Source organism: Bos taurus, chromosome 2 (genome assembly GCF_002263795.3).
Source record: "Bos taurus isolate L1 Dominette 01449 registration number 42190680 breed Hereford chromosome 2, ARS-UCD2.0, whole genome shotgun sequence".
In the NCBI taxonomy this organism is placed as follows: Eukaryota; Metazoa; Chordata; class Mammalia; order Artiodactyla; family Bovidae; genus Bos; species Bos taurus.
This window is the reverse complement of record NC_037329.1, coordinates 132,940,461-132,953,224: the sequence shown is the minus strand read 5'-3', so window position 1 is coordinate 132,953,224 and position 12,764 is coordinate 132,940,461. Positions and strand designations below refer to the sequence as shown.

Sequence of the window (12,764 nt, the reverse complement as noted above, 5' to 3'; positions counted from 1 at the left end):
TGCCGCATGGCCGAAGATAAGAGTAGACTCTGGAACCATGATGCCTGGGCTCAACTCCTGCCCTCCTTCTCCCCAGTGGTGTGACCTCAGGCAGCTGATTTCCCTTGCTGGGCCACCGTGGCCTCGTCAGCACAACGAGGGGACAGGGGCCAGCATCAACCTCCCAGTGCTGTTGAGGGGCTGAAACAAATCATAAAAGCACTCTGCTCAGGGCTGGCACACAGTAGGCACTCCATGAGCATCTGCCCCGGGGAGGATTCCTCCCGGCGCCCAGCAGAGGGCCTGGCACACGCAGTGGGGCTCAGTTCTTACTGGCTGAATGTGTCAATCAGTTCAATACGGATAACAAGCTTGCCGAGTCTTAAGGATCCTGATGGAGACTCAGGCCACCAGGTGACAATGTGTGCGTTCCACCACGATCGAAGACGACCTCTCAGGCTCTTCTGATTCATCGGTGAGGTAGGCTTTGCAATTTAGTCATAAAGACTGGGTCAGAAAGCAGAGCCGGGCTTGCGGTGAAGGTGGTTCTGTCTCCTGCAGCTGCACCTCCTTGGGTCCCATCGCCCGGAGCCAAAGCTATCTTTGGATTCAGGGTACAGAGGGCGAGAACCATGATTCAGCTACGTCTCTGGCTCATAATTCACCATGAGACTCACTGCCTTAAATGGAATTTGAAACTTATTTTGAAATTTCACCTCTGGTTACCTAACCTCCTGAGCCTAATTTCCTCCCAGTGGAGATAACAGTTATCTATTCTAGCAGTTGAGCTAAGGATTATATATTATTACACAGTCATTCACCATCTGTGCTACATGACCCAGAGCAACTGGGTAACTTTTATCTATTTATTTGTGTAGGCTGCATCTCACCTTAGTTGTGGCAATCAGGGTCTCTGAGGCATCACATGGTCTCTCCAGTTGCGGTGTGTGGGCTCGGTCGCCCTGCAGCATGCAGGATCTTAGTTCCCAGACTAGGGATTGGACCCACGTGTCCTCCATTGCAAGGCAGGTTCTTAACCACTGGACCACCAGGGAATTCCTAGGTCACTTATGAAGACCACCAACTGCTAGTAACCCAGCCCCACCTGGCCACACTGTGGGTCCTGGACCAATGGTTCTCCACTGGGGACGTTTTTGTGCTCTGCAGCCCCATCCCAAGAACATCTGGTAAAGTATGGAAGCATTTCTGGTTGTCCCAAGTCAGGGAGGGCTACTGGCGTCTGGTGAAAAGAGGCCAGGGAGGTGGCTAAATCTCCCAGAAGGCACCACAGGGCCCCCCAACAAAGAACGATCCCGTCCCCAATGTCTGCAGTGCTGCCACTGTGTACACCCGGTTTAGGGAGCTCAGGTTCAGTTTAACCGTCAACATATGAAAGGCTTATTTTTCCAGCTAGGCAGGCCAGAGGCTTCGTGGGTTGTTAATGGGTGAGGAGAAGAAAATGGTTGGTGTGCAAAGAAATTCCACCCTACTGCTGCCAAGACGGCCATCGTTCCGTGACTAAGATCCCAACATCGTCAGTAAAAGGTCAACCTTCCAGGAAGTTCTGAGACCTGCAGCTCTTCATGTTGATTTCCTGGGCTGATTCCAGGACTAACCACCATGCCTCACACCCAGAGAAACGCAGCCACACAGACAGACAGCTTTCTTCTGTGCTGTGCGACCTACCCGCTCAGTCTCTGCAGAAAAAGATGGCTTAACCCTATAGTCCAGACAAACCGCCTTGCTAGCGCCTACGCTTGCACTCTAGGGAAAGACCATCCATTCTTCCTTCTGTCCATCCATTCAACCATCCCTCCATCCATCCAACAAACACTAAATGCCCACCATCTGTCCTCCAGCGTTGCAGACCCTGGGAAAAAACAGTGAAGAAGCCAGACAGGAGCCCTGCCCTCACGGAGCTTACGAGATAGGCCTCGAACCACTGGCCCAGCTATGACACCGACCTTCTCCTTACAAGACCCTTGACTGTGTTCTTAGGACCAAAGACAGCTTTGTTTTGCTTTGAAGTAGCATTGAGCTCTTGCCTCTTCGTACTTGAAACTGAAGTTCAGAGAAGTGACTGGACATCACAAGTGTCTCGGAGACAGGATGAGAGTCCAGGTTTCCTGATTCCCAGGAGTTTCCCTTTTCCCCACGGCCACCGCGGCCCTGCAGCACTCAGGGGCTGCGTCCTGAGCGCCAGCTCTGTTCTCAGCACTTGACCTGGGTTATTCCACTCAGTCCTCACCGCCGCCCTTCGAGGTAAAGAGTACTGTGGCTCCCATTTGATGCCCAAGGAAACGGAGGCAGAGACGTTCAGCAACTTGCCGATGAATTTTAACACCAGGCAGGCAGATCCCCCAGTGCTCCCAGTTCTTGGTCCTTTGGTTCAGTTCAGTCGCTCAGTCGTGTCCAACCCTTTGTGACCCCATGGACTGCAGCACGCCAGGCCTCCCTGTCCATCACCACCTCCCGGAGCTTACTCAAACTCATGTCCATTGAGTCGTGATGCCATCCAGCCATCTCATCCTCTGCCATCTTGGTCCTTGGTTCTTCATTAATAAGGACAGAGTTGGACGTGACAACAGTAGCCGCTCCCACTCTGGGCATCATTTTCTCAACTACAGGCTTCTGCTGTACCCTGATGGCACTTTGCAGACAATGTGTTGTTTCGTTTGTTTTTCACACATTGACGGTCTATGGCAACCCTGCATCCCGCGTCTATCAGTGCCATTTTTTTCCAACAGCATTTTAAAATTAAAGTTTGTCCCCTGGATTTTTCAGTTCAGTTCAGTCACTCAGTCGTGTCCGACTCTTTGTGACCCCCTTTTAGACATGGCGTTATTATACACGTAACGGACTACAGCATAGTGTAAATATAACTTTAGATGCACTGAAAACCACACATGGTCATGTGACTTGCTTTACTGTGGGGGCTGGAACGGAACCTGCCATCTCTCTGGGGCCCACCTGTGTCCGACGAGGGCCATCTGGATGGCTTGAGGGGCTTCCTACCTCTGCCTTCTGGGGAACTTTCGAGCCCTTCCACCAGCTCCCACTGGGGGTCCTGGTGTGTCACTGACCATGCTCCTATTTGTAGATGCCAGCATCTGGAGGGGCTTTGAGACAAACCAAAGGGACCCCTCAGATGCTGCCAGAGACTGGTATTCTTTAGACATGCATGCTCAGTCACTGAATCGTGTCTGACTCTTTGTGACCCCACGGACCTCTCTGTCCATGGGATTTTCCAGGTAAGAATACTGGAGTGGGTTGCCATTTCCTCCTCCAGGGGACCTTCCTGACCCAGGGATTGAATCTGCATCTCCTGAGTCTCCTGCCTTCGCAGGCAGATTCTCTACTGCTGCGCCACCTGGGAAGCCGGCTTAGACATGAGGGATTATTATATTCCTGTGGGGATGCCTCTGCATCCCTCCAACTCCCACGGGTAAAATCTGAGAAGGTTTTTGTTAACAGCACTTATTTTAGAATGTTGGCTCTGCCACTTAACAGCTTAGACCTGTTTCTTTACCTCTCTGAGCCTCAGTTTGCTGATCTGTGAAGCAGGACTGTCTACATGAAAGGATGGAGATGAGGATGCTGTGTTTGACAAGGGCCAGGGGCAGTCACCAGCATGAGCAGGTGCTTAGCAAGTGGGGGGATTCTCCAGAGAAATTTAACAGGCAATGCCAGTCTGAAACTCCAATACTTTGGCCACCTGATGCAAAGAAATGACTCATTTGAAAAGACCTTGATGCTGGGAAAGATTGAAGGCAGGAGGAGAAGGGGACAACAGAGAATGAGACGGCTAGATGGCATCACCAACTCAATGGACATGAGTCTGAGTAAACTCTTGGAGTTGGTGATGGACAGGGAGGCCTGGCATGCTGCAGTCCATGAGGTCACAAAGAGTTGGACACGACTGAGCGACTGAACTGAACTGAATGCCAGTTTAGAGGCTGCCTACGAGAACGCCCTCGGGAGGACATGAAGTACCAGACGGTGATATTACACACAGGCCATTTCAAACCCACTCTAACTATTGTGTGAGAGCCAGGCCAAGGGCACCCACACCCACACCCACCACAGCAAAGGGTGGTAAGTTAAGGTGTCCTGGGGTGCTCATGGGTGCTCAGAAGGGTTGTGATTGGCAGGTGCGGGCAGGTGGCGGGCTAGGATACACATGGCTCTGGGAGACGGAAGGGAGAGTCTGGCACACACAGGAGCTGCTTCCCCCGTGATAAGGCCATGGGACAGAGGGCTGGCCCAGGAGGCCGGAGACCTGGTTCCTACCAGAAGGTCACCTGCCACCGTGTGCTGCCGGGAAAGCCCCTTCCCCTCTCTGGGCCCCAGTCGCTCCTCCTGGAAATATGAGTCTCACCCAAGAGGACCCTGACCTGCAAGATGGGAACAAAGCCCGCCAGCACCCCTCAGGGGGCAGGGAGGACTCCAAGTCTGCACAGCCCCTGGCAGCCGTCTGGCCTCCCAGCAAGTGCCCGGACCCAGCGCTTTGTCATTACCATGACGATCACGTGAGAGTGTGTGTGTGCTGACCGGCTACCCTGCTCTCCCGAAACCTGTGCCCCAGACCTCTGGGCAAACCACCTCTCATTCTAAGACCATCCAGGACGATTGAATATTCCCTCATTTCAGTTTGCAGAAATAAAAGGGATTCTGCCGAGGATTCTCAGACCAGCTCCACCACATCCTCAGACCACAGCTCAGCCACGTGGCCTCATCGGCTAAACCTGCACTCCCAACACAGGGGGCCCGCGTTCCATCCTTGGTTGGGGAACTAGATCCTGTATGCTGCAACTAAGAAGCCCTCGTGCAGCGAAGATCCTGAGAGCCCCAAGTAAGACCCAGTGCTGTGCTGTGCTCAGTCGTGTCTGATTCTTTGCGACCGCCAGGCTCCTCTGTTCCTGGGGATTCTCCAGGCAGGGATACTGGAGTGGGTTGCCATACCCTCCTCTAGGGGATCTTCGCGACCCAAGAATTGAACCCACGTCTCCCAGTGCAGCCAAAATAAATAAACAATCTTTTTTTTTTAAAGGAAGAAGTGTTACTTCAGGCTGTGCCCGCCTAAAAGCAGGGGCTGGGCCAGATCACCCTTGCGTGATCCGCATTCAGCTCTGAGATACAGAATTAAAATTTTTGCGTGGCTGGAAAAGGGCCACGCTGGGGTTTGAGCCTCAGAGCTGCGCTTCTCAGACTGTAAACTCCACGGGAACCGCCTGGGACCCTGTGAACGTGCAGAGCTCACTGGGCTCCGGCCCCCGTGACCCTCCTCTGAGCGCTCTCTCCTGCCAACGCTCCTCCGTGTGCTATGCCTACTCGTGAAATCCTGTTCTTCTTCCTCCTCTTCTTACCCCTCCAATCCCCCACGAGCCAGAGGTTCGGTGGAGACTCGGGGAAACTTCTGTTTATAAAAAGTGTTTATTTATTTGGCTGAGTTGGTCTTAGCTGTGGTACGTGGGATCTTTCCTTGTGGTGTGCAGGCTCGCTAGCTATGGCGAGTGGGCTGTGGGATCTTAGTTCCCTGACCAGGGATTGAACACGTGTCCCCTGCATTGCAAGGCCGATTCTTAACCCCTGGACCACCAGGGAAGTCCCTGAAACTTCCCTTTATTACACGGTACAGAGGCTGTTGGAATGTCATTTTCAATTCTGTGTTCCTTCTCCCTGATGTCAGCAGAACAGACCTTGGAGGGCAAGAGCCAGGCTCCAGAGCTACTGAGAAGGTTAGACTGGGGGGTGCGGTAAGGAATCAGTAAAACCGCAAGGAGCATCACGCCGCTGGCCCTTGGTGTGAATGGAGAGCTCCCCGGCCCCCCAGCGCTACTGGCTTCCCTTCCCTTTCTTGCTCTGAAAAGGCCACGAGCATGGGACCACAGAGGCAACACCTAACCCTGGCTTCCCTGGCTGAGGGGGAGACACGTGCCCACAATTTACAGAACTTAGGAACTATCAACTCACCATCCTTGAGTGAGAAGCTCAGAAGATCCTGAGGGAAAAGTAACAGGAATTAGCGATAGGTTGATATGTAACCAGCCTGCTCACTGGACATACATTTACTGACTCTTAACAATAAGTGGGAAAACAAGGCAGACAAAATACCTTTGCCCTGCATTTGAGTGGCAAGGCAGACCAACAAGCCAGCACATAACCAAACAAATGCGTGAGAACTTCAGGGAGTCAGATGAAGGAGGGCAAGGGCTGTTTTAAATCTGCTCTGCTGGCACCGAGAGCCCGGGTCAAGCGTCTGCCTGCTTCAAATGCACACGGAGCAGGTGAGTGACACACCCAAGGGCACACAGCAAAGCTGATGCTTCCGAAAAGAGGCACCGCAGCTTAACGGCTAGGAGCACGGGCTTCTGAGTCAGACGGCAAGCTTCAAATCCGCTGTGTGACCTCGAACAAGTTACTAAACCTCTCTGTGCCTCAGTGTTCTCATCTATAAAATGGGGATGATCACTTTACCTACCTCATAAAAATGCTCTGAGAATTAAATGAGTTCATATGAGTAAAGATGCTAGCATATAAGAAGCAATGTTTAAGTAATAAATCAATAGTAAATATTCGATAATGATAATTCAACACTAGCTACAATCATCGTATCATCAGATATTATGATGCAATATTTAACCTTTGAACTCCCCCCACACAGCTAGAAGTGATATTCAGGCTGACTTTGAGAGGAAGCTGTCTGCTTTCCCCAGCAGCTGCTACCTGGGCAGTGGGTGTACCTGAGTGATCACCAGTGGGTCATCTTTCAAGATGGGGTCCTTCAACAAAACCTCAGCAAACACGTCTGCTCCTTCGCCTCCCAGACCACTGGCAAAAGCAGTCATGGTAGGCAAGACGGCTTCAGACAGGTCCAGCCACTTCACCAGGCCAGCCACAAAGTCTGTGCAGAAGGATCTGAAAGACAAACACAGCTGAGACCCTGGACCATGCAACTCACAAGACGAGACATGTTAAGGGATGTGAAGAGCTGGCATCTACAAAAAACCATGGCAACTGTGGCCCATGGAATATAGCGAGAGAGCCAAACCTGATTTCAGGAGAGCGGATCTGAGCTTACTCCACCAAAACTTTAACCACAAAGAGCTGATAAACCATAGGAATGAGGGCAATGAGCAGTTAGTTACTGACAAACACCCTGAGCCCAGCCTGCCCTGAGGGCTGTGAAATAAAAAATGAGCAAGACGGATCTTGGATAAGAAGCTCATCGAGGGGTAGAGACCCAGACGGAACTAACTAGTCTAGCGCCATGGGACACACTAGGACAGAGGCAGGAATCCAGCCCTGATGAGTCCAGAGAGGGGGCCCCGAATCCACCTGGGAGGCGAGGGGTGGCGACCAGAAAAGGCTTCCTGCAGATGTGGCGACCTCCTGCTATTGGAAACAGCCACGGACATGCTTTCTAGAAACACGCTGGCCGCCGCAGAAGTGGACAAAGTATGGAGGAAGTTATGCAACCATTACCGTGGGGTCTCTGTCCATAGTGAGTATCTGAGCTGAGTCCCACAGGGGTCCCTGGGTGGGGGATGGATGGGGTACTCCAGGGCAGAAGGGACCCCAGGAGATGCAGGAAGCCCATGGCATCTTGGGGGTACTTCTCTGGTGACTCAGATGGTAAAGAATCTGCTTGCAATGCAGGAGACCCAGGTTTGATCCCTGGGTGGGGAAGATTCCCTGGAGAAGGGAATGGCAATCCATTCCAGTATTCTTGCCTGGAGAATTCCACGGACAGAGGAGCCTGGCAGGCTACAGTCCATGGGGTCACAAAGAGTCGGACACAACTGAGTGACTGACACTTTTTCACTTTCGTGGCATCTTGGGGACCCTGGCAGAGCCCACATCAGGCTTTGATTCAAAGCTACCACTGGGATGTGGAGCAGGAGAGTCAGCTGGGAGGTGATTAGGCAAGTTCCGAGAAAAGGTTTCCCAGAAACAAGGTGAGCTTCCTGGTCATGGGGGTGACCTTAGGAGGCTCTCCGCTGGCATTGCTTGGCTCCAGTCTCCACGGATCCCAGGCAGCGCACCCAACCCATTCCTCAGAGCCGCTGCTGCCAAAGCCCAAGCAGAGAGAGGTCTGCAGGCTGGGCCCATGCAGTGGGTGCAGGACTCGGGTTCAAATCCTGGGAACACCACCGTTTTGGTCCAGGTCTCCAGGAAGTAGCTCTGAAATGATTACTGGGAGTCCCTCGGGGTCAACACCTGTGGATGGGCAGGGAGGATGAAGAACTTGGTGGGCGGGAGGGAGCTGAGATCCAGTCTCAACAGAAGTCTCAGCTGATCCTGTGGGGAGATCTGAAGATGGGGTGACCCCTGAGAGATGTCCCCTAGTGGGGCGAGAGGGCTGGGCCTTCATACCCTCACATCAGAGAGTCATCGGACAACAGATGCCCCAGGAAGGGGGCAGAATCCTGGGGAGGGTGGCTCTCTGCAGCTGAGGCAGGCCCAGCCCACGTGGGTGGCCCCCTCCGCGGTCGGTGGAAACGTCCTTCACTGCTGAGCGAGGCTGTGAAAGTACCTTGACCTCTCTGTGCCTCGGTTTCCTTACCTGAAAACGGGTGTAAGAGACTGACTTCATAGAACTGCTTGAGGATTAAATGAGAAGCTACATATGAAGCACCCCAAGCAAGGCTTGGCATGCGGTAGATAATTAATGTTGGTTAGCATCACTATTTATAGTTTTTTTAAACATATTTATTCATTTGGCTGCACTGGGTCTTAGCTGCAGCGTGTGGGATCTAGCTCCCTGACCAGGGGTTGAACCTGAGCCCCCTGCATTGGGAGCGCAGAGTCTTAGCCCTGGACCACCAGGGAAGTCCCAGCATCACCATTTTATTTACAAGGTGACCAAGGGAGGTAGTGAAGAGGGCTGAGCTGGGCTCTGAAACCTGACCCCTGGGAGAGTGCTGGCCCCTCGGTGCCTGGCTTCACAGCCTCCCTCACTTCTCTCAGCTTCATTTTCCTCTGTTGTAAAGTGAAGATGATAACAGGGCTGCTTCAGAGATTGGCCAGAAAGATTAAATCACAAGATAAAAGCACCCGGCACACGATAACCCTCCATAAATGTTAGCTACCGCTGTTACAGTTACTATGATTTGCCCCGCTGGAATTACTGGAATTACCCTGGGGTGACGTGTGGGTGTGAGTGGGGGGCAGGGATGACTAAGTGGATCCAGTGTCATTTCTGTGTCAACATGTATGCAGAAAGGGCTCGGGGCCGAGGGCAGCGGCGTGGCTGGGCCCTACGTCCACGGATGCAGAGAAGCGCTGCATCTCACGCGTGGAAGGGTGAAGAGCATGAACTCTGATCAAATCCAGCTTTGCCGTGAGCTGTGTGATCTTGGGCAAGTTACTCAGCCTCTCTGTGCCTTGGAAACACCAGCAAGAAGAATGAAACCTACTTCATAGGGTTGTCGAAAGGATTAGCCAAGTTAACAGGTGTCACGTGCTCAGAACCAAACTGGCAGGTGTAAAGCCCTATACAGGTGTTTCTTTGGATAAACAAATGAATGAGAACATATATAAAGGGCCAGTGTGGCAATCTATTAAACGAGGAAACAGCACTGCAGAATGGCGGGGTCTTGGTAATGCTTCTGATGTGGTTGGTGAAGAATACTGGGGTGGGTAGTCATTCCCTTCTCCAGAGGATCTTTCTGACCCAGGGACTGAACTCGGGTCTCCTGCATTGCAGGCAGACTCTTTACCATCTGAGCCACCAGGGAAGCCCCAGTCAAAACATATGACAGTCAATGGCAAGGAGAATCCATGGTGACCGCAGAGCAACTATCCACCAGCCCCTGTGCTAGCTGCTCCATACACATGGGCTCGCTGACTTCTGGATACAGCCCCACAAGGGCGGGAAGCACTATTTTTACCTCCATTCGAGAAACAAGGATGATACTCAGACCCACAGAGGTTATGTGACAGCTCCAGGGTCCAAGCCCCCAAGTCTCGGATTCCAGAGGCCATGCTGAACCACTGCAGAGACCGCCCCCTTCCCAAGCATGTTTTGGGTCTTAAGACGACCACGATCAACCACGTGGAAAGGGCTGCTCATGCTGCGCTGCAGCACAGAAGCCCACTCCAGTGTTCCTGCCTGGAGAACCCAGGGACAGAGGAGCCTGGCGGGCTACGCAGGATCACAAAGAGCTGGACAGGACCCAAGTGACTTAACACGCACACACACTCAACTTTCAGGAAGGAAACACCCCCAAGGCAAATGCTTCGGGCTCAGCCACAGCCACGGGCGCTCACAACCAGATGTGGATTTGGGGGGGGGGGCCCACAGAACAATGGCTTCTCCCTGAGCCCCCCCAGGTGGAGGTGGTGCCCAGCACAGGCCTGGCACACAGTTCAGGTTCATAAACATTTCTTTATGTGGACAAAGTGAGCAAAGCTCTTCCCCCGCATATCTACCGGCTTATCAGGAAGGGATTTACCAGATTGGGGCAGCTTCTGGAAAGATAAGAGCTTCCTAAGTATGGAATCAAGATTGCTGGGAGAAATATCAATAACCTCAGATATGCAGATGACACCACCCTTATGGCAGAAAGTGAAGAGGAACTAAAAAGCCTCTTGATGAAAGTGAAAGAGGAGAGTGAAAAAGTTGGCTTAAAGCTCAACATTCAGAAAACGAAGATCATGGCATCTGGTCCCACCACTTCATGGGAAAGAGATGGGGAAACAGTGGAAACAGTGTCAGACTTTATTTTTGGGGGCTCCAAAATCACTGCAGATGGTGATTGCAGCCATGAAATTAAAAGATGCTTACTCCTTGGAAGGAAAGTTATGACCAAACTAGATAGCATATTTAAAAGCAGAGACATTACTTTGCCAACAAAGGTCCGTCTAGTCAAGGCTATGGTTTGTCCAGTGGTCATGTATGGATGTGAGAGTTGGACGGTGAAGAAAGCTGAGTGCCGAAGAATTGATGCTTTTGAACTGTGGTGTTGGAGAAGACTCTTGAGAGTCCCTTGGACTGCAAGGAGATCCAACCAGTCCATTCTGAAGGAGATCAGCCCTGGGATTTCTTTGGAAGGAATGATGCTCAAGCTGAAACTCCAGTACTTTGGCCACCTGATGCAAAGAGTTGACTCATTGGAAAAGACTCTGATGCTGGGAGGGATTGGGGGCAGGAGGAGAAGGGGATGACAGAGGATGAGATGGCTGGATGGCATCACTGACTCAATGGACGTGGGTTTGGGTGGACTCCGGGAGTTGGTGATGGACAGGGAGGCCTGGCGTGCTGCGATTCATGGGGTCTCAAAGAGTTGGACACGACTGAGCGACTGAACTGAACTGAACTGAAGTATGGCACAGGTATGGGTTGGAGCAGGGAGAGAGTTGGACCCTTGCAGGAGTTGGACCCTTGCTTGCTCAGGAACAGAACACCCAACGAGATAAATTCTAATCTCCAGAAAGAAGGAAAGAAAGAAAGAAACCAGGACTTCCCTGGTGGCTCAGACAGTAAAGGTCTGCTTACAATGCGGGAGACCAGAGTTCAATCCCTGGGTTTGGAAGAAGGAAATGGCAACGCACTCCAGTACTCTGGCCTAGAAAATCCCATGGATGGAGGAACCTGGCAGGCTACAGTCCATGGGGCTGCAAAGAGCTGGACACGACTGAGCAACTTCACTTTCTTTACTTTCTGTGCCAGGCTCTGCAGCGGCCATCCACACATTCCTTCCCCAGGACCACCCTCTCTGATGGATGGCTGCTTCTCAGCAGCAGTGATTCCCCAGCCCCTTCTTCTGGGCCAGTAGAAGCCCCCTCCCATGATGGAGACAGAGAATGACAAGTGTCTTTAGTTTTTCCATGCCTCCCTTCCAGGCAAGGCTAGTGTATCTGACTGGCTCTAACCAATGACATAAAAGGGGAAGCCTTTGCAGGGTATCCTGGGAAAGAGTTCCTCCCTAATGAGAGAGACTTGCAGAGCATCCTCGTCCTCCCCTTCTCGTCTCGAGTCTTATTCTGTGAGGGTGTGATGTATGGCACTGCAGCAGCCATTCTGTGATCAGGAGAGGAAGGTCAGGAGAGCTACAGAGAAGCCAACCCAAAGGCTTTTTGAGGTGCTCTATCAACCCTGGAACTCTCTTCCTTTTGATTTCTTATCAAGTGAGAAAAACCTCTTATTATTTAAATCTCTTTTGGTACAGTGTCCTGTTACTTACAGCCCAAAGCTCCCTGACTGGTAGGGGTCAGTTCCAGTTCATTTTATAGATAAGGAAACTGAACAAATGAAGCAAGTCACAGAGTTAGTAAGCATTAACATTTATCTAGTGCCTACTGTGGGCCAGACACTGCGCTACATGCTTTACCTACATTATCTCATCTGACTCTGGGAACTACCCTGCAGGGTGGGCATCACTAGCCCCACTTTACAGCTGAAGACACTGATGCTTAGGGGAGCCAAATAACCTGCCAGGGGTCACATGTCATCGCAAAGTGGCAGGGGTAGGATTTGAACCCAGATCTGAGTCCAAATCCCGTGGTTTGTCTCCTGTGCTAACAGAGTCAGTATGTATCCACTCCTTCCTTTCACAAATCTTTACTGTCTTCGCTACACCAAGTTGTGTGCAAGGCACTGGGCGCTCAAGCGATGAGCAGGGCAGTTCCTGCCCTCCAGGGACAGGAGTGGGGCAGCAGGTATGGGAAGAGCTGCAGTGCAGTGTGCCGGAGGTCATGGGGGCAGGTCACTGGACAGACAGGTGGAGACGCATCCTGTCCGGGAGGTGAGGAGGGTCTGGGAAGGCTTCCTGGAGGTGACC

At 52.0% G+C, this 12,764-nt stretch overlaps 1 protein-coding gene across 10 annotated transcripts in view; it reads right to left on the bottom strand.

Annotated features, from left to right (window-relative positions):
* TMCO4 (transmembrane and coiled-coil domains 4) overlaps nucleotides 1-12,764 on the bottom strand; it is a 105,083-nt gene that overhangs the window by 67,600 nt on the left and 24,719 nt on the right. For all 10 annotated transcript variants that reach the window (XM_024983142.2, XM_005203348.5, XM_024983166.2 and 7 more), the window contains 2 exons: nucleotides 6,723-6,897; nucleotides 5,953-5,980 (listed from right to left, as the gene is read on the bottom strand). In XM_024983142.2, the coding sequence (XP_024838910.1) occupies nucleotides 5,953-5,980; nucleotides 6,723-6,897 (203 nt within the window). The remainder of the gene's footprint in view (nucleotides 1-5,952; nucleotides 5,981-6,722; nucleotides 6,898-12,764) is intronic.